This window comes from Macaca thibetana, chromosome 9 (assembly GCF_024542745.1).
Source record: "Macaca thibetana thibetana isolate TM-01 chromosome 9, ASM2454274v1, whole genome shotgun sequence".
NCBI lineage: Eukaryota > Metazoa > Chordata > Mammalia > Primates > Cercopithecidae > Macaca > Macaca thibetana.
This window is the reverse complement of record NC_065586.1, coordinates 98,134,611-98,155,334: the sequence shown is the minus strand read 5'-3', so window position 1 is coordinate 98,155,334 and position 20,724 is coordinate 98,134,611. Positions and strand designations below refer to the sequence as shown.

The window sequence follows — 20,724 nt, the reverse complement described above, 5'->3', positions numbered from 1 at the left end:
CAGGTTTTGGCCAAGTTAATAGAGCTTCGCACGCTGCTTTGCACATATCAGGCACACACATATTTGTTGAAAGAATGAGTTTGTTTTCAATTTTTCATGTACAAAGTTGTAATACACATTTGGAAAATATATCTTTCCAAACTTCGCCAGTATTTCTAGATACATGTATTCCTAGAAGTAAAATTGCTGAGGTCAAAGAGTCGGCCGTGTTTCGGAAAACTGCTATTGCGATCCAGTAGGCCCTCAATAGACATTTCCATTGCGAATTTATTTCTCGCGATGCCTTTCGGGAGTTGTAGTCTTTGCGATGCTTGCTGGGAGTCGTGGTCTGAGCCGGTCTCAGGAAGCGGGCGTGAACTAACCCATTGCGCGCCAGGCTTTAGGACCCGGCGGGGCGCGGGGACACGGGAAGGGTCGGGGAGTTCGGGAGCGCGCCCGTGAGCCCGGAGCAGCGGCGGCGTCGGTAGCGTCGGGAGCGAGTGGGCCCGGGAACGGCGTGGGTGGTAGAGGAGGAGCCGCGGGCTCGGTAAGCGGCGGCGGCCCGGCCCGGCTCGGGCCTCGAACCTCACCAACCCTGTGGGTCCTGCCATACTAGGCCTTGGCCCCTAGGCGGTTCTGGGGGCGGGGCTTGCGCTGGCCGAGGGGAAGACGGAGACGCGAGGGGAGAGGGAGGGAGGACGGCTGCTGAGGCTGCGTGTGCCGGTGAGGGCTGGGCCTGGGGGCTGCCGAGCCTAGAGAGAAACGGCTTCGCTCCTCCAGCAGCCGGTCCCTTGGACCACTGGTCCCGGTCACGTCACTCCCTCTCCCCTATCCCTGCGAGGCCTTCTGGCTTCCCAGGCGCTGACCTTTGACCCCGCCAGCTGCCTCGAGAGACTCCTCTCCGGTTGTTCTTGGTCCTGGGGTGCGGGCGTGGGGCAAGGCACCTCTGAGAATCTCAGGGCTAGAGGAAAGCCGGTTTGTCCGAAGTCTTCAGGTGTCCTGGAAGGGCTCCAGTACTGTCCCTCTCCAGGCTCTGACAGGCTTTAACCCACCCTTCACACGGAATCAGTGAAGCTACTGTGTTTTCTTCGGGTTACTCGGCGAGGGCCCAGGAAAGGAACCTGTTCCCAGGAGGGTATAGGGAAGGAACAAGTAGAGAGAAACCTGGTCCCCTGGAGAAGGAGAAGCTGGGGCGTGCTGCCCCTGGCGAATGGGGAAGCAGAAACTTGGGCCAGACCCAAATGTGTGTTACTGGATCATCCACAGTTCTTCCTCTCCAGAAAGTTTTTTTTTTTTTTTTTTCCGAGACGGAGTTTTCGCTGTTGTCGCCCAGGCTGGAATGCAATGGTACGATCTCCGCACACCACAACCTCCGCCTCCGGGGTTCAAGCGATTCTCCTGCCCCAGCCTTGCGCCACCACGCCCTGCTAATTTTGTATTTTTGGTAGAGATGGGGTTTCTCCATGTTGGTCAGGCTGGTCTTGAACTCCAGACCTCAGGTGATCCGGCCGCTCAGCCTCCCAAAGTGTTGTGATTACAGGCCATTTTATTGTTCGTTTTTTTGAGACGGAGTTTCACTCTTGTTGCCCAGGCTGGAGTGCAGTGGCGTGATCCCGGCTCACTGCATCCTTCGCCTTCCAGGTTCAAGAGATTCTTTCTCCGTCAGCGTCCCGAGTAGCTGGGATTACAGACGTGAGCCACCACGCCCGGCTAAGTTTTGTATTTTTAGTAGAGATGGGGTTTCGCTGTGTTGGCCAGGCTGGTCTCAAACTTCTGACCTCAGGTGATTCACCTGCTTTGGCCTCCCAAAGTGTTCGGATTACCACCGCGCCCGGCCAGAAAAAGTGAGCTTAGTGAGAGCTTTTTCTTTGCTATCCTTTAGTTACTTTGTACACTAGGGTAAATATGATTTGTGTCCCTGCCCGAAATTTAGCAGGATTGGAATTATTTTGGGTGTGCCTTCAGTTGGATTTGTGTGCACAATAGCTTCTATGTGAAGGCTTTCAGGATATCAGATCACAGTCGAGGGAAAGAGATCCCTCTTGTTACGACTGTAAAGGGGGAATACCCATTTCAGTGACTAGAGAAGCCTTTACGGTGTTTTCTTTTTTCTTTTCTTTTTTTTTTTTTTTACAGTGTTTTCATTGACTTTCAGGTTTTATAATTTATTGTTCAACTTTTTTTTTTTTTTTTTTTTGAGACGGAGTCTTGCTCTGTCGCCCAGGCTGGAATGCAGTGGCGTGATCTCGGCTCACTGCAACGTCCCCCTCTCGGATTTAAGCGATTCTTCTGCCTTAGCCTCCTGAGTAGCTGGGACTACAGGCACGCGCCACCGCGCCCGGCTAATTTTTGTATTTTTAGTAGAGACGGGGTTTCACCATATTGGCCAGACTGGTCTCCAACTCCTGACCTCGTGATCCGCTCGTCTCGGCCTCCCAAAGTGCTGGGATTACAGGCGTGAGTCACCGTGCCCGGCGGACTTGTTCAACATTTGTATAATTAAAACAATGTGGAAACTCCAAAGTAGTCATTATGAAATTTGGAATTTCACATTGAGCACAGTTTAGGAATCTGTAACATTTGCTGAAAATGGCCAGAAATTGATCCAGGATATAGGAGGGTGAACTGTTTATTCAACACATTTATTGAGCACTTACTATGTAACTGGATTTAGGTTAGAAATTATGAGTATCTTTCCTCAAGGACATCAGAGGAACATATCGATATGAAATTTTTTATTACTTTGTGTTACATAGCCACATAAAGGCATTAGGCTGGGCGTGGTAATCCCAGCACTTTGGGAGGCTGAGGCGGGTGGATCACGAGGTCAGGAGATCGAGACCATCCTGGCTAACACAGTGAAACCCTGTCTCTACTAAAAATACAAAAAATTAGCTGGGTGTGGTGGTGGGCGCCTGTAGCCCCAGCTACTCGGGAGGCTGAGGCAGGAGAATGGCGTGAACCCAGGAGGCAGGGCTTGCAGTGAGCCGAGCTTGTACCACTGCACTCTAACCTGGGCGATAGTGAGACTCCGCTTCAAAAAAAAAAAAAAAAAAGCATTTCTACAGTGTGAAGGGAATACTGCTGTTGCTTGGGAGAGGCAGGGAAATCTTTGCAGGAGGAAGTACTTGAGTTGGGTGTTGAAGGATGAGTAGGAGGTTGCACAAGTAAGAAAAGGCATTTTGACTGGGTCTGGTGGCTTACACCTGTAATCCTAGCACTTTGGGAGGCCTAGGCAGGTAGATTGCCTGAGCCCAGGAGTTTGAGACGAGCCGGCTCAACATGGCGAGACCCCGTCTCTAAAAAAGAAAAATAAAGACTGGGCGCGGTGGCTCAAGCCTGTAATCCCAGCACTTTGGGAGGCCGAGACGGGCGGATCATGAGGTCAGGAGGTCGAGACCAGCCTGGCTAACACGGTAAAACCCCGTCTTGCCGGGCGCGGTGGCTCAAGCCTGTAATCCCAGCACTTTGGGAGGCCGAGGCGGGCGGATCACAAGGTCAGGAGATCGAGACCACAGTGAAACCCCGTCTCTACTAAAAATACAAAAAATTAGCCAGGCGCGGTGGCGGGCGCCTGTAGTCCTAGCTACTCAGGAGGCTGAGGCAGGAGAATGGCGTGAACCGAGGAGGCGGAGCTTGCAGTGAGCCGAGATCGCGCCACTGCACTCCAGCCTGGGCAACAGTGTGAGACTCCGTCTCAAAAAAAAAACAAAAAAACAAAAAAACAAAAAACCCCGTTTCTACTAAAAAAATAACAAAAAACTAGCCGGGCAAGGCAGCGAGCGCCTGTAGTCCCAGCTACTCTGGAGGCTGAGGCAGGAGAATGGTGTAAACCCGGGAGGCAGAGCTTGCAGTGAGCTGAGATCCAGCCACTGCACTCCAGCCTGGGCCACAGAGCCAGACTCCGTCTCAAAAAAAAAAAAAAAAAAAAAAAAAAAAAAGCATTTCATTTGGAGAGAACAGTACCTGCAAAGGCTTGATTAGGGTGTGAGAGGAAAAAAATTATTATTATTATTATTATTTTTTTTTTTTTTTGAGACGGAGTCTCGCTCTGTCGCCCAGGCTGGAGTGCAATGGCGCGATCTCGGCTCACTGCAAGCTCCGCCTCCCGGGTTCACGCCATTCTCCTGCCTCAGCCTCCCGAGTAGCTGGGACTACAGGCGCCCGCCGCCTCGCCCGGCTAATTTTTTGCATTTTTTTAGTAGAGACGGGGTTTCACCGTGTTAGCCAGGATGGTCTCGATCTCCTGACCTCGTGATCCGCCCGCCTCGGCCTCCCAAAGTGCTGGGATTACAGGCGTGAGCCACCGCGCCCGGCCGAAAAAAATTATTTTAAATCTCAGAAATTTGTCCAAAACAAGATGTGTGGTGGGGAAATTGCTAGGAGGTGAGACTGAAAAGAAAATGGGGAGTCATTGGAATTGTTTTTCTCCTTTTTTTTTTTTTTTTTAGCTTCTGAGGAGTTTTTTTAAGTTAGGGAGTGACAGAAATGCAGATTAAAGTAATGAAAAATGAGGCAGTGAGACTGATTAAGAGTTGTTGCAGTTGACAGAGAGTCTGAAGAAAGTGTAGCTGTGGGAATGAAGAGGAGGGGATTTTAGAAATACTGTACTTCTGAGATTGATTCAGCTTCTTAGGAAGAGAGTGGGCTAGGATTTCTAATTTCAGAGAGTGGATGTGTGGGGATTTCATTGACAAGATATGGATTAGAAAAAATAGAGCAAGTTTTTAAAGGTTAGGGTATGGAAAGAGGCATAGGGGATATGTGTGGTATGCCGAGCTCAGGTTGCTTGTAGGATGTACAGATGGAGACCTTAGTAGGCAGCTGTAAGTGAGAGGACTGGTGAGCTTAATATATTGGCACCAGCTCTGAGTGAGGGCATATATGAAAAAAGTCCTGGGGAAAAAATAATGTTTTTTTTTTTGTCTATAGGAAGTAGCAGATTATGCACTTCCTCCACTTAATAATGAGCTTCTCAAGGCAGGGACTGTAAACTTAGTAATTTTTTGGTCCCTTTCTGTCTTACACTATGCTTGTGTTATTTATAAGATCTGAATAAGTGTTATTAAAGTAGCAGGAAATCAGTTTACTTTGTAAGATTGCAGGTACCTTTTGGGCTTCCTTTAAGAAGATTATGGGGTCAGGTGAGGTGGCTCACGCCTGTAATCCCAGCACTTTGGGAGGCTGAGACTGGTGGATTGCTTGAGCTCAAGAGTTCAAGACCAGCCTGGGCAAGATAGCAAAACCCTGTCTCTACAAAAAATACAAAAGTTAGCTGGGTGTGGTAGTGTGAGCCTGTAGTCCCAGCTACTCAGGAGGCTGAGGTGGGAGGGTGGTGTGAGCCCAGGAGGTTGAGGCTGCAGTGAGCTGTGATTGTGCTACTGCATTCCAGCTTGGGCAAGGAGGGAAACTGCCTTTCGATTGGGTGGGGGCGGGGGCTGGGGAGAAGATGATTTTGGGACTTTATCTTATAATTTTCATTTTAATTGAGATTGTGTTCATGAGGCTTATATAATTGAACAGGAGAAGAAATGAGAAGATATGAGTCACGGTGTGCTGTGTGAGGAAGTTCAGGGCTGGAGCAGGAGACAGACAGTATTAATTTATAGGAATCTCCTGCTCATTGACAAGATCTTACCATGAATTTTCATTCTGGGATGTGTCAGAAAATGTGGTTTCCAATCGGAATTTCCTGAAATCCTGTCAATTGGAACTGGTTCCCCCTCTGGAAGGAGGAATGCATTCCTTCTTGTGTAGGATAACTTGAAAGGGAACCTAAAGTCATGTTTATTTAAATGAATGAGAACTCATCTTCATTGTCCATTTGTAACATTAGGCAAACTCAGTAGATGTTGCTGGGACCAGATTGAATTGTCTTCTGTGAAGCTAGTTGACCTGTAGTAGGTACAGACTGTGGCTGATACCTGGAAAAGTCTTGGTTTTGCCACTTGCCTCTTAGTCTTGGGAAAGTCTCTGAGTTACTTCCACTTTCAGGTATAGGCTGAACACCCATTCTGAGGGGAACATTGTCTAGAGCACACAAGCTACGGACCCTGCCTTGTAGTGGTTCGTGTGCTTCCTTAATCAGTCTGGTTCTGTCCTAGCTTCTAGAAAATAGGGATGATGCTTGTCAGGTGATGTCCTGAGTTGACTGACTTTTCTTTCTCTTTTTCTTTTTTCTTTTTTTTTTTTGAGATAGAGTCTCCCGGCCGGGCGCGGTGGCTCAAGCCTGTAATCCCAGCACTTTGGAAGGCCGAGACGGGCGGATCACGAGGTCAGGAGATCGAGACCATCCTGGCTAACACGGTTAAACCCCGTCTCTACTAAAATACAAAAAAAATTAGCCGGGCGAGGTGGCGGGCGCCTGTACTCCCAGCTACTCGGGAGGCTGAGGCAGGAGAATGGCGTGAACCCGGGAGGCGGGGCTTGCAGTGAGCTGAGATCCGGCCACTGCACTCCAGCCTGGGCGATAGAGCCAGACTCTGTCTCAAAAAAAAAAAAAAAAAAAAAAAAAAGAAGAGATAGAGTCTCCCTCTGTCGCCCAGGCTGTAGTGCAGTGGCCCGATCCTGGCTCACTGCAACTTCCGCCTCCTGGCTTCAAGTGATTCTCCTGCCTCAGCCTCCTGAGTAGCTGGGATTACAGGCCCCCTCCACCACACCTAGCTACTTTTTGTATTTTTAGTAGAGATGGTGTTTCACCATGTTGGCCAGGCTGGTCTCGAACTCTTGACCTCAGATGATCCCTCCACCTCGGCCTCCCAAAGTGCTGATATTACAGGCATGAGCCACCGCGCCTGGCTGACTTTTCTTTCTTTGTTTTTTTTTTTTGAGACAGAGTCTTGCTCTGTCGCCCAAGCTGGAGTACAAGTGGCATAATCTTGGCTCACTGCAACCTCCCTCTCCCGGGTTCAAGTGATTCTCCTGCCTCAGCCTCCTGAGTAGCTGGGATTACAGGTGATCGCCACCATGTCCAGCTAATTTCTATATTTTTAGTAGAAGCGGGGTTTCACCATGTTGGTCAGGACAGCTTTGAATTCTTAGTCTTAAGTGATCTGCCTGCCTTGGCCTCCGAAAGTGCTGTGATCACAGGCGTGAGCCACTGTGCCTGGCCTCTTTTTTTTTTTTTTTTTTTTTTTTGAGATGGAGTCTTGTTCTATCACCCAGGCTGGAGTGCAGTGGTACGATCTCAGCTCACTGCAACCTCTTCCTCCCAGGTTCAAGCAATTCTCGTGCCTCAGCTTTCTGACTGGCTGGGACTACAGGCATGTGCCACCAGGCCGGCTAATTTTTGTATATTTAGTAGAGATGGGGTTTTACCCTGTTGGCCAGGCTGGTCTTGAACTCCTGACCTCAAGTGATCCACCTGCCTTGGCCTCCCAAAGTGTTGGGATTACAGACATGAGCCACCATATTTGGTGAGTTGATTGACTTTTCTTGGATAAAATGGGAGTGTTGATATTATGGATATCAGTTTGGAGTTTCCATAGAAGTGTTACTTTAACTGAATCTTTTTTTTAATTTTTTGAGACTGAGTCTTGCTCTATCGCCCAGGCTGGAGTACAGTGGCGCCATCTCAGCTCACTGCAACCACTGCCTTCCAGGTTCAAGCGATTCTCGTGCCTCAGACTCCTGAGTAGCTGGGATTACAGTGAATCCGGTTTTTAATGGTCTAGTTAGCTCCTGATGTTTTGCACTAACAGGACATTCTGATAGGGAGAAGCGCTACCAGAGAGAAAGATTTAATGGCTTTGTCACTTACTAGTTGTGTTGCTTTGAGCAAAGTAATATCCTCATTGTAAAAATAGGTTGGGGCTGGGTGCAGTGGCTCATGCCTGTAATTCTAGCACTTTGGGGGGCCTAGGTGGGAGGATTGCTTGAGCCCAGGAGTTCGAGACCAACCCGAGCAACATGGTGAAACTCAATCTTTACAAAAAATATGAAAAGTTAGCCAGGCCTGGTGCCATGTGCCTGTAGTCCCAGCTACCCAGGAGGCTGAGGTCAGAGGATCACTGAGGCTACAGTGAGCCATGATTGTGCCACTGCACTTCAGCCTTGGTGATAGAGACCCTATCTCCAAAAAAAAAAAAAAAAAAAAAAAAAAAAGATGCAGGCCCTACTCTATTTTCTTTCTTTCTTTCTTTTATTTTTTTGGAAACAGAGTCTCACTCTGTCCCCCAGGCTGGAGTGCAGTGGTGCAGTCTTGGTTCACTGCAACCTCTGCCTCCTGGGTTCAAGCAATTCTCCTGCCTCAGCCTCCCAAGTAGCTGGGAGTACAGGCACTTGCCACGATGCCTGGCTAATTTTTGTATTTTTAGTAGAGACGGGGTTTCTCCATGTGAGCCAGGCTGGTCTGGAACTCCTGACCTCAAGTGATCCGCCTGCCTCAGCCTCCCAAAGTGCTGGGATTACAGGCGTGAGCCACTATGCTAAGCCCTATTTTTATTTTGGAGATATAGAATCCTTGGAGTGACTAGCAGTAGAAATTCATTAAAATAGAAAGGGGTTGTTTGCTTGTCTTAGAGCCAGTCTTTTGGGTGGAATTGGGGGAACCTGTCACATGCTACTGAAAGAAGCTGTGCCAAGGAACCATGTGGAACAGTAGGATGTGGTCTAGTAAGTGAGCTAAATACCTGGGGCTTTTAGAAAGGAAGAAAGAATGATGCCCACATTCTTCACAAAGGGAAAAAAAAAGAAAGTGGGAGGCATATTAGGAGATAGCTTGAAGGGCTGGGGCTTGGAGGTAGAAAAACTGCATTCTCTTAAGTTCTTATAGTGCTAATGTTTACCTCTAGGTAGTATGGTAGGCCTTGCAGAAAGGCTTAGGGAGCAGGTAACTTTTGCTGAAAGGTTTTTTAAAAAACCCTTGTATCTAGAGGAACTAGGGAATTTTTAGGAGATCAGGACAGGAGACTTACTGGAAAGTCAGGGTAGAAGACTATTTCTGGCTTGATATAAACATGTTCCCTCAGCCGGGCACGGTGGCTCATGCCTGTAATCCCAGCACTTTGGGAGGCCGAGGCACGGGGGATCACTTAAGATGAGTTCGAGGAGAAGCGTAGACCATCACTGGGGAGGCCGAGACGGTCATGAGGTCAGGAATCGAGACCATCCACGGTGAAACCCCGTCTCTACTAAAAATACAAGAAAATTAGCCGGGCGAGGTGGCGGGCGCCTGTAGTCCCAGCTACTCGGGAGGCTGAGGCAGGAGAATGGCGTGAACCCGGGGGAGCGGAGCTTGCAGTGAGCCGAGATCGCGCCACTACACTCCAGCCTGGGGCACAGAGCAAGACTCCGTGTCAAAAAAAAAAAAAAAAAAAAAAAAGATGAGTTCGAGACCAGCCTGACCAACTTGGTGAAGCCCTGTCTCTAAAAAAAGTACTAAAATAAGCTGGGTGTGGTGGCATGCGCCTCTAGTCCCAGCTACTTGGGAGGCTGAGGCAGGAGAATTGCTGGAGCCCAGGAAGCGGAGGTTGCAGTGAGCTGAAATCATGCCATTTCACGACCCTGGGCGACAGAGTGAGACCCTGTCTCAAAATGAAACAAAACAAAAACGTGTTGCCTCCTTTGTGTATTGGGTGAATGGCTCATGGTCAGATAATGGGAATATTTTATTTGACTTCGCCACAAGTCTTGGACAGATAGCTACGTAAGACTTTCATCTCCATCACTAAGCATTGTGGATACTATAGTCAGTGTGTCTTGTAGTGATCTTCTTTCACATATGGAGAAATGGGCTACAATCCCAAAGGAAGTGTGATTTAATGCGGGGAGAATGAGATGTGGTAAGGTGAGTGTTGCTTCGTGCCTTTTTCAGAGACTGCAGAGGTTTCATTCATTCTTTCAGTAGTCTCTGTCTAGATACTCCTTCCTTTTCCAAGTCTGGTTTAAGGCTTGGATGAGTACCTCTCAAACTTTAGTGGTCATCAGAATTACTTGGGGCAGGGTATTTATTTATTTATTTATTTATTTATTTATTTATTTATTTATTTTGAGACGGAGTCTCCCTCTGTCGCCCAGGCTGGAGTGCAGTGGCACGATCTCAGCTCACTGCAAGCTCCGCCTCCCGGGTTTATGCCATTCTCCTGCCTCAGCCTCCCGAGTAGCTGGGACTACAGGCGCCCGCCACCTCGCCCGGCTAGTTTTTTGTACTTTTTAGTAGAGACGGGGTTTCACCGTGTTAGCCAGGATGGTCTCGATCTCCTGACCTCGTGATCCGCCCGTCTCGGCCTCCCAAAGTGCTGGGATTACAGACTTGAGCCACCGCGCCCGTCCAGGGTTGTTTTTTTTTTTTTTTTTTTTTTTTTTTTTTTTTTTTTTTTTAGACGGAGTCTTGCGCTGTCGCCCAGGCTGGAGTGCAGTGACGCGATCTCGGCTCACTGCAAGCTCCGCCTCCCGGGTTCACGCCATTCTCCTGCCTCAGCCTCGCAAGTAGCTGGGACTACCGGCATCCGCCCAGATGCCCGGCTAATTTTTTGTATTTTTAGTAGAGACAGTTTCAGCGTGTTAGCCAGGATGGTCTCCTGACCTCGTGATCCACCCGCCTCGGCCTCCCAGAGTGCTGGGATTACAGGCGTGAGCCATCCCGCCCGGCCGGGGCAAGTTTTTTAACCTCTTTGCTATTGACATATTGGGCTGGATAATTCTTTGTTGTGCGAGGCTGCCTCGAGTATTGTATGATGTTTAACAGCATCCCTGGCCTCTACCTAGTAGATGCCAGTAATACCTCCTCTCCCAATTGTGGCAATCAAAAATGTTTCCAGACATTGACAAATGTCCTCTGAGAGGCAAAATTGCACCAGTTGAGATCACTGATCTGGAGTGATTGTTAAAAATGTAGACCCAAACTAGGCACTGTGGCTTATGCCTGTAATCCCAGCACTTTGGGAGGCCAAGTGGGCAGATAACTTGAGCTCAGGAGTTTTGAGACCAGCCTGGGCAACATGGTGAAATCCCATTTCTACAAAAAAATGCAAAAATCAGCCAGGCATGGTGGTGCATGCCTGTAGTCCCAGCTACTCGGGAGGCTGAGGTGGGAGGATCACTTGAGCCTGGGATGCAGAGGTTTCAGTGAGCCGAGATCATGCCACTGCACTCTAGCCTGGGTGACAGAGCATGTCTCTCAAAAAAAAAAAAAGAAAAAGTTTGGTTCAATAGAAGGGTAGGAAGGCTTAAGAGTTTACATATTTAGGAGGCACTCCAGGAGATTCTGAAATAGGTGATCACAGCTCATCAGTATTAAAACATACTCTCTCGTAAGCTGAGGATTGTAGACTCTTACTTGACTTGTTTTCCATTTCTTTTTTCTGTCCTGTTTTATAGTATCTTTCCATTCATTATCAAGTTTTGATGGAGAATTATCCTCAGAGCACTGACTATACTCAATTAAAATAGTGAAAAAAAATTAAAAATCCTCAAAGATAGTGGGAGAGTTTTAAAAAAGTATCAATTAAATCCTGTAGTGGACATTAGGGTGTTTTATCCTTAAAAAATTACCATATTGGATGTATCAATATGTCTATCAACTTGACTAGACACTCGGATTCTTCTCCAGTTTTTCCTTCCAAGTTTTCTGCCATTCCTGTGAATTTGTCTGTTTCTGTTTTACTTTACTATTACCTATATTTACAGACAGATGTATACATCAGACAATTATCTTTTACTTTCTACCGTGGCACCTTCACCCACTGACAAACTAGAGTGGTGACTACTCAAGATATCTGGACATTTCACAGTTGGTTCATTAAAGCCAATGAGTACATACTCCCTCTTACTCACGTAGAACCTCTTCACAGATTGTCTGTAGGCCCTCAGCTTTGTTTATGTATAGATGACTCTGCTCCTGCTCATTCCTCTGCTTTTTGAGATACAGTATAGCATAGTGGAGAAGAACAGGAACTCTAATATCAGGCTGCCTGGGTTTGAGTCCCTACACTCACTTATCTGGACACGTTTCTTTTCTTTTCTCTCTTTTTTTTTTTTGAAATGGAGTTTTGCTCGTTGCCCGGGCTGGAGTGCAATGGCGCAATCTCGGCTCACCACAACCTCTGTCTCCCGGGTTCAAGTGATGCTCCTGCTTCAGCCTCCCAAGTAGCTGAGATTACAGGCATGTGCCACCATGCCTGGCTAATTTTGTATTTTTAGTAGAGATGGGGTTTCTCTATGTTAGTCAGGCTGGTCTTGATCTCCTGACCTCAGGTGATCTGCCCGCCTTGGCCTCCCAAAGTGCTGGGATTACAGGTGTGAGCCACCACGCCTGGCCCATCTTTTCTTTTCTCTTTTTCTTTTCTCTCTTTTCTGTCTCTCTTTCTCTCTTTCTTTCTTTTTCTCTCTCCCTCTCTCTCTCTCTTTCTCTTTCTCTCTCTTTCTTTATTTCTTTTCCAGTTCATGCTTTAGTTTTCTCATTGTAAACTTTCTGAATCATAGGGTCGTTATGAGGATAAAATGAGTTAATATGTATGAAGTATTTAAAACAGTGCCTGGTACATAATAAGAGCTAAATAGACTCTAGTTGTTATTTTATTTTTATTTTTCACTCTTGTAGCCCAGGCTGGAGTGCAATGGTGCAATCTCGTCTCACTGCAACCTCCACCACCTGACTTCAAGTGATTCTCCTGCCTCAGCCTCCTAAGTAGCTGGGATTACAGGCATGCACCACCATGCTCCACTAGTTTTGTATTTTTAGTAGAGACGGGGTTTCACCATGTTGGCCAGGCTGGTCTTGACCTCTTGACCTCAGGTGACCTGCCTGCCTCAGCCTCCCAGGTGCTGGGATTACAGGTGTGAGCCACCACACCTGGCCTGGTTGTTATTTTAGATAAGTGTCCTGAGTGTTCAAGCCTGGGGGCCCTACTCACCTGTTCTGCATTGTTCTAGTGTTCTGCACTGGTTCTGTTAAATTTTCACATATATGAGAACACACATGTACTTTTTTTTTAGATTAAGGACTATTTTACATAATGTGAAGTATACAACTTAATGATATTTTAACATGTGTACTCATTTTTGTGACCTTCGCTTAGAGATTGAGTATATTTCCGGCACTTCAGAAGGCTTCCTTGTGCTCCTTCCCAATCATCTCCCCACCTCTCCTGTGTCATCATAGATTACTTTTGTCTTTTAAAAACTTCATGTAAATGGAATCATCAGGTTGTACTCTTTTGGTTTGGACATTTTTCATTACATATTTTATTTTTTTTTCTGAGACGGAGTTTCACTCTTGTTGCCCAGGCTGGATTGCAATGGCGCAATCTCGGCTTGCCTCAACCTCCGCCTCCTGGGTTCACGTGATTCTCTTGCCTCAGCCTCTGGAGTAGCTGGGATTACAGGAATCACCACCATGCCCGTCTAATTGTCTGTGATTTTAGTAGAGACGGAGTTTCTCCATGTTGGTCAGGCTGGTCTTGAACTCCCGACCTCAGGTGATCCACCTGCCTCAGCCTCCCAAAGTGCTGGGATTACAGGCTGTGAGCCACTGCCACTGCGCCTGGCCCTCATTCAGTATTTTCTATGTAACTTATTCACATTGCTTCATGTATCAGTAATGGGCTCTTGTAAATTTCTATATGGTATTCTATTGTATGACTGTATCATAATTGTCCCATTTACTGCTGATGGATATTTGGATTCTTATATATTAAAAAAATTCACAAACACAAAAGACCAACTTTAATAAACTTTACAAAAACATTTCCGAAAAGGAATGTCTGTGCTCTGTCTAGGCACGGTGGCATTTCTGTTTCCTGAACACACCAAGTGCATTCAAATCCTGAGGTCTTTGCACTTGCCATTCCATCTATCTCGAACACTTTTCCCAAGATTTTTAGTTGGCTGATTTCTTCCTGTTATTCCAGATCTTAGCCCAAGTGCCACTTCTTCAAAGAGGCCTACTTTAATCCCAGATGAGAGTAGTTCCCTTTGCAGTTTGTCTTCAGGGCCCTTACCACTGTCTCAGTTTATCTTATTTGTTGTCTGTTTCCCTTCTACTGGAATGAAAATTCTGTGAGAGAAGGGATCTTTTCTGTCTTGCTTACTGCTGTGTTCCTAGTGCCTGTGCCTAAAAGGTACTCAATGCATATTTGTTGGATGAAGGAATGAATAAATGTCTGATCTCTACATATGTTTTTTTCCCCCTAAACTATTTACTTGTGTTTCTCTCTTTTTTTTTTTTCTGAGACAAGGTCTGGCTCTGTTGCCCAGGCTGGATGCAGTGACATTAGCTCACTGCAACCTTTGCCTCCTGGGTGCAAGACATCCTCCTGTTTCAGTGTCCCGAGTATCTGGGATTACAGGCTTCTGCCATCACACCTGGCTACTTTTCATATTTTTAGTAGGGATGGGATTTTGCCATGTTGCCCAGGCTGGTCTCGAACTCCTGAGCTCATGTGATCTGCCCGCCTTGGCTTCCTAAAGTGCTGGAATTACAGGTATGAGCCACCATGCCAGGTGTGCACATTTCCTTTTATTCATTTTCCTTCTTTCCCCTTCTTTTCTTTTATTCTCTTCTTTTCCTTCTATACTGGTTGAAATATTTTAGGATGTTTACCTTGGCATCTAGCTATAGCATTGTTTTTGTTTGCCTCAGTGTGAAGAGAGGGTGATACTTGGTGACAGTCCATTACAAATGTGAACGTAAGACTGAGTACAGTGGCTCATGCCTGTAATTCTAGCACTTTGGGAGGCTGAGGCAGGTGGATTGCTTGAGTTTGAAACCAGCCAGGGCAACATGGCAAAATCCTGTCTCTATAAAAAATACAAAAATTAGCTGGTTGTGGTGGGGTGGCGTGTACCTATAGTTCTAGCTACTTGGGAGGCTGAAGCGGGAGGATGGCTTGCGCCCAGGAGGTGGAGGTTGCAGTAAGCTCAGATCAGGTCACTGCGTCCAGTCTGGACAACAGATACAGACTCTGTCTCATAAAAAAAAAAAAAAAAAAGCTGGGCGTGGTAGCTCATGCCTGTAATCCCAGCACTTTGGGAGGCCGAGGCGGGCAGATCACGAGGTCAGGAGATTGAGACCATCCTGGCTAACATGGTGAAACCCTGTCTCTACTAAAAATACAAAAAATTAGCTGGGCGTGGTAGCAGGTGCCTGTAGTCCCAGCTACTCAGGAGGCTGATTCAGGAGAATGGTGTGAACCTGGGAGGCGGAGCTTGCAGTGAGCCAAGATTGCGCCACCGCACTCCAGCCTGGGCAACGGAGCAAGACTCCGTCTCAAAAAAAAAAAAAGTTAACCTAGAACCCTAGAGCTCTGGACTGTTAAATTTGAAAATGCACAGGGAGTGTTCCTTTGCTTCCTTCTACAGATTGGCAAATTGAGGCCCAGGAAAGGAAAAATAAAATTAGCATTATAGAATGATTGTATAAGACTTGGAACTAAAACTTAAGGCTTTTTTTTTTTTTTTTAGATGGAATTTCACTCTTGTTGTCCAGGTTAGAATTTCACTCTTGTTGTCCAGGTAGTGAGCACAATCTCAGCTCACTGCAACCTCCGTCTCCTGGGTTCAAGTGATTTCTCTGCCTCAGCCTGCCAAGTAGTTGGGATTACAGGCATGTGCCACCACACCTGGCTAATTTTGTATTTTTAGTAGAGATGGGGTTTCACCATGTTGGTCAGGCTGGTCTCCAACTCCTTACTTTAGGTGATCCCTATGCCTTGGCCTCCCAAAGTGGTAGGATTACAGCCGTGAGCCATCATGCCCTGCCAAACCTAAGGCTTTTGATAGATTAACTGTGGTAACTCTGGAAATTAGGGTGAATTTCTATTAACTTCATTTTTTGGTACTAGAGTTGGCACTAGGCTCAAGAAGACAGTAAAATAAATGAATAACCAACTAGCTAAGTATAACTGGCATTCCTTGCTTATTAGACAGTTGAAGAATTTGGCTTTAGGTTTTAAAATCTTAACATTTGGCCACTTCATCCTGCAAGGATGTGAAATCATGTGCATTTAAGAAGTGTGTGGCTGGATTGCTTAAGGTACAGATCTCCTCCGACCCCTCCCTCCCAACCCCCAAGACACAGATCTTAAAAAGTTGTATCACACCTGTAATCTCAGTACTTTGGGAGACAGAGGCAGGCAGATTTGAGATCAGGTGTTCAAGACCAGCTTGGCCAACATGGTGAAACCCTGTCTCTACTAAAAATACAAAAATTAGGCCGGGCGCGGTGGCTCATGCCTGTAATCCTAGCACTTTGGGAGGCTCAGGCGGGTGGATTACGAGGTCAAAGGATCGAGACCATCTGGCTAACATGGTGAAACCCTGTCTCTACTAAAAATACAAAAATTAGGCCGGGCGCGGTGGCTCATGCCTGTAATCCTAGCACTTTGGGAGGCTCAGGCGGGTGGATTACGAGGTCAAAGGATCGAGACCATCTGGCTAACATGGTGAAACCCTGTCTCTACTAAAAATACAAAAAGAGTATTCGGGTGTGGTGTCGGGCGCCTGTAGTCCCAGCTACTTGGGAGGCTGAGGCAGGAGAGTGGCGTGAACCTGAGAGGCAGAGCTTGCAGTGAGCCGAGATGGTGCCGCTGCACTCCAGCCTGGGCGACAGAGCGAGACTCCGTCTCAAAAAAAAAAAAAAAAAAAAAAAAAAAAAAAAACCATTAGCTGGGTGTGGTAGCGCACACCTGTGGTCCCAGCTACTCACAAGGCTGAGGCACGAGAATCACTTAAACCCAGGAGGTGGAGGTTGCAGTGAGCTGAGATTGCACCACTGCACTCCAGCCTGGGTGACACAGTGAGACTCTGTCTCAAAAAACAAAAAAAAGTTGTATGACTTGGATCTTCCAGAGAGAAGTTGGCAGCAGCTCATGTGGCTAACAGTCTTTCAGATTTAGGAATAAAAGCCTTCATTGATTTACCATTCAGTTGAGGGGATTTGAAACCATTTGTAAGTTTGATAGTAGGTGAAATTAGTATTGAAAAGTTGCCTGATTCTTTTTTTTTTGAGACAGAGTCTTGCACTGTCGCCCACGCTGGAGTGCAGTGGCACGATCTCGGCTCACTGCAAGCTCCGCCTCCCGGGTTCACGCCATTCTCCTGCCTCAGCCTCCCGAGTAGCTGGGACTACAGGCGCCTGCCACCACGCCCGGCTAATTTTTTGTATTTTGTTTAGTAGAGACAGGGTTTCACCGTGTTAGCCAGGATGGTCTCGATCTCCTGACCTCGTGATCTGCCCGCCTCGGCCTCCCAAAGTGCTGGGATTACAGGCGCCTGATTCTCTTTTTACAGTTTGTCTATGTCTTATTTCTGAGACAGTCTTAAAGCCTAAACTGACATTTCTGTGGTATTACTGTGCCTTTGCTGTGTTTGCTTCTTTACCAGAAGGATTTAAAAGCTTGGATCAACAGAGGTCATAGCATAGTCATAGAATATTTTTTTTTCTCCCTTATTATCCCATAGCATTTTCTTTGTATTTCTACTCTATAAATTTCTCATGATTTGCTTTGCATTATGAGTTTTTATGTGTCTGTCTCTGCCAGTAGATTATGAGCTCCCAGAGAATCAGGTCTGGAGTTTCCCCTCTTTAATCTTATAATGCCTGAACTAGGGCTTTAGGTGCTTTTTATATATTTGTGGTATTTCAGTGATGCTGAGAGAATCATTAGATAATAGTCTGGTTCAATCCTCTTGTTTTACTTGTGAGGAAACTGAGAGGCACAATGACTTGTCTGTGTCACCGAGTTGGTTAGGAGACCTGTGTTCTAGTCTCATTTCTGCTAGTTGCTTGTTCCATTATGCCTTGCAGCTTCTCAGCTGATGCTGGTTCTTTCCTCTGGGTAGGAGGGGGATGGTTGTGAAATAGGAAAAAAGTGCTTGAGAATGTACAGATTATATTCACATTACTGATGTGCTGCAACTTTCTGCTCTACCAATCAGATATTTTACTTTTTCTTAGAAATGGAGTTTCCCTCTTGTTGCCCAGGCTGGAGTGCAGTGACGCGATCTCAGCTCACTGCAACCTCTACCTCCCACGTTCAAGCAATTCTCCTGCCTCAGCCTCCTGAGTGGCTGGGATTACAGGCATGCACTACCATGCTTGGCTAATTTTGTATTTTTAGCAGAGACGGGGTTTGTCCGTGTTGGTCAGGCTGATCTCGAACTCCCAACCTCAGGTGATCCACCCGTCTTGGCCTCCCAAAGTTTACAGGCGTGAGCCACTGCGCCCGGCCGATATTTTTTTACTTTCAAAGTTAGGAGCATAGGCTTAATTTCTGAGACCCAGAGCAAAAGTTTTGTTAGAGTTCTATAGTTTTCCCAGTCTGCCACCTTAGAAACTCCCTGGGTAGGCGTGCTGGCAGGAGGAGAAGACTTTATGTTGTCAGTTTCCAGTCATATTTCAGGCAGCTTGGGTAGTAAATTCCAGTTGCCTGTGATGACAGAGAGTAATGAGTTGAGGCCTTGGCTGATTTTCCTGCTGCTCCAGATGGAAGGAGAATGATGAAAATAATTTAATTTCTTAGGAAATTTGGTAGTTTGGATTGGAATTGTTTTTCCCTCCTCTCCTGTTCCCTTTGCTTATTAGAAAGTATTGATTTTGAAATAGAGAAAGTGAGTTTATTAGATTTAGGGTGGACATTGATTAGCTGTAACCCAATTATAAATCCTCAGAAGGGGATATTTGTAAACATGTACTTTTCATGTCTGAGAACTTGTGGTTTCCACTCTTCCTGCTAATCAACTGGTTGAAACTGAGCACAGGCAGGATCCATATCCATTAAGTTTAGAATTGCATTGCTTTTGGTTTATTCTAATAGGAATCTCTTGATTTCCAATTTATTTTTCCTGAATAAGGACATTTTCCTCTTGACAACATTTTAAAAAAGACACAAGAAAGTTTTGAATGGAGGCTGTATTTCATGCTTTAAGGAAAAGCCATGATCAATATAATGTTAATTGCCCCAAATAGTTTTCTCTTTTTGTTATTGTTACTGTTTTTTTCATCAGTTCTCTCTGGACTATAACAGAATTTGAGGGCTAAGTTAAGCCTCGATAGAGATAGGTCCTAGTAAAATTTTAGGTCAGGCTGGGGGCGGTGGCTCACACCTGTAATCCCAGCACTTTGGGAGCCTGAGGTAGGCAGATCACGAGGTCAGGAGTTCGAGAGCTGCCTGGCCAACATGGTGAAACCCTGTCTCTACTAAAGATACAAAAAATTAGCCAGGCGTGGTAGTATGCCCCTGTAATCCCAGCTACTCAGGAGGCTGAGGCAGGAGAATCACTTGAACCCGGGAGGCGGAGGTTTCACTGAGCTGAGATCACACCATTGTACTCCAGCCAGGGTGACAGGACAAGACTACATCTCAAAAAAAAAAAAAAAAAAAAAAAAAAAGTCTAAAAATAAAATAAAAATATCTAGTTGGTGAAGTTTCCTGTGCTTTAGTGTATGCTCAAAGATGAATCTCCTCTTTTGGCTATATGTGTTAGAGAAGGACAATATCTAAGATACAATCTTTTGTACTATTGGATGCATCTCTTCCTTAAACAAAATTTTGATTTTGATCAGAAAGATAGTGCATATTTTCCAAAAGTCATTGATCAAAATTAGGTCTGCTGTGTTGGATTTGTCTGGAAGTAAAATCTGGCCCCTCCCTATCCCACATACTTGTCATTGGATGAGACTAAGTTTCATATCTAGAGCACAGGATTTAAAGGAAAGAGAGGAACTTTGTTAATAATGAAAAGAACCTGGGAGGTGAAGGGAATATGTGTAAATTCTCAGTGAAGACCTGTGGGATTTCAGGTTCTCCACTGAAAAAAAAAAATTGAGAATTCCTTAAAGCAAGATGGGAACATTTGGGCATGATTCATGGAACTACTTTTATATAGAATTGAAAAGTACTTTGGAGTTTGATCTGCAGTAGTATTTTTTATATATATATACACACACAATTAAATTTGAAAGTAGTATATTACTCTATTCAGTTATTTTGAAATCAGATTTTTTTGGCCTCTTGGCTGCTATTTTCTGCCTTGGGTCTCTTTCCAGAGGAATTTAGATCTAAAGACAGTCAAGTGCAGTGTGATTTATGAGGCAGTGAAGGCCAAGTACTTTGCAGTGACGAGGACCTACTTACTTTGGGGAAATCAATGAAGCACATCAATCTGCAGCACACTTCCTGCCTTAATGGTCCAGCTCGATCAATATTTGAAATTTAACTTCACCATCAGTCTGTGGGCAGTGTGTGCTTTGCAGCCTTCCTTCCATCAACCTCAAATATATGGCCAGACCTATTACAGATGGAGCAAGTTACACCTTTGTGTTTGGTTTTGGATCTGCTTTAAGCCTTGTCCACTGGCACATTTTAAGGATGTAAAATGTGTTGTGCTGTTGGCCAAGTAATGATTTAAACCTTGGCATTAGCTAGTCAGGGAGGAGAGACAGATGTACAAGCTCTGCAGCATGGATGTTTATCAGTTATTTTTCCTAAACATTTTCTCATTAAGTGGTATGTCAGTGACTCCAGCACCTTGGAGAGCATTCTGCCACTGACTGGCTTTCTTTTCTTTTCTAAGACTTATTTTTTTTAGAGCTGTTTTTAGGTTCACAGCAAAATTGAAAGGAGAGGGCAGAAATATCCCGTATGTCTGCTTCCTTCACATATGCACTGCCTCCTCTGTTAACAGCATCCCCTACTAGAGTGGCATTTGTTATAAATGATGAACTTGCATTCATATATTGTTACCACCCAAAGTCCACAGTTTACGTTATAGTTCACTCTTGGTGTTGTATATTCTGTGGGCTTG

General features: G+C 45.8%; 1 protein-coding gene across 5 annotated transcripts in view; it reads left to right on the top strand.

The window, feature by feature from the left end:
- The first annotated feature begins 363 nt into the window (after nt 1–363).
- Nucleotides 364–20,724, top strand: part of ARMH3 (armadillo like helical domain containing 3) — a 224,908-nt gene continuing 204,547 nt past the window's right edge. For 2 of the 5 annotated variants that reach the window (XM_050804127.1, XM_050804124.1), the window contains exon 1: nt 634–1,326. In XM_050804127.1, the coding sequence (XP_050660084.1) occupies nt 1,221–1,326 (106 nt within the window). In that variant the 5' untranslated portion in view covers nt 634–1,220. Of the gene's footprint in view, nt 527–630; nt 1,327–20,724 lie in introns of those variants that run through there. The other 3 variants (XM_050804126.1, XM_050804128.1, XM_050804125.1) reach the window with 3 other exon arrangements.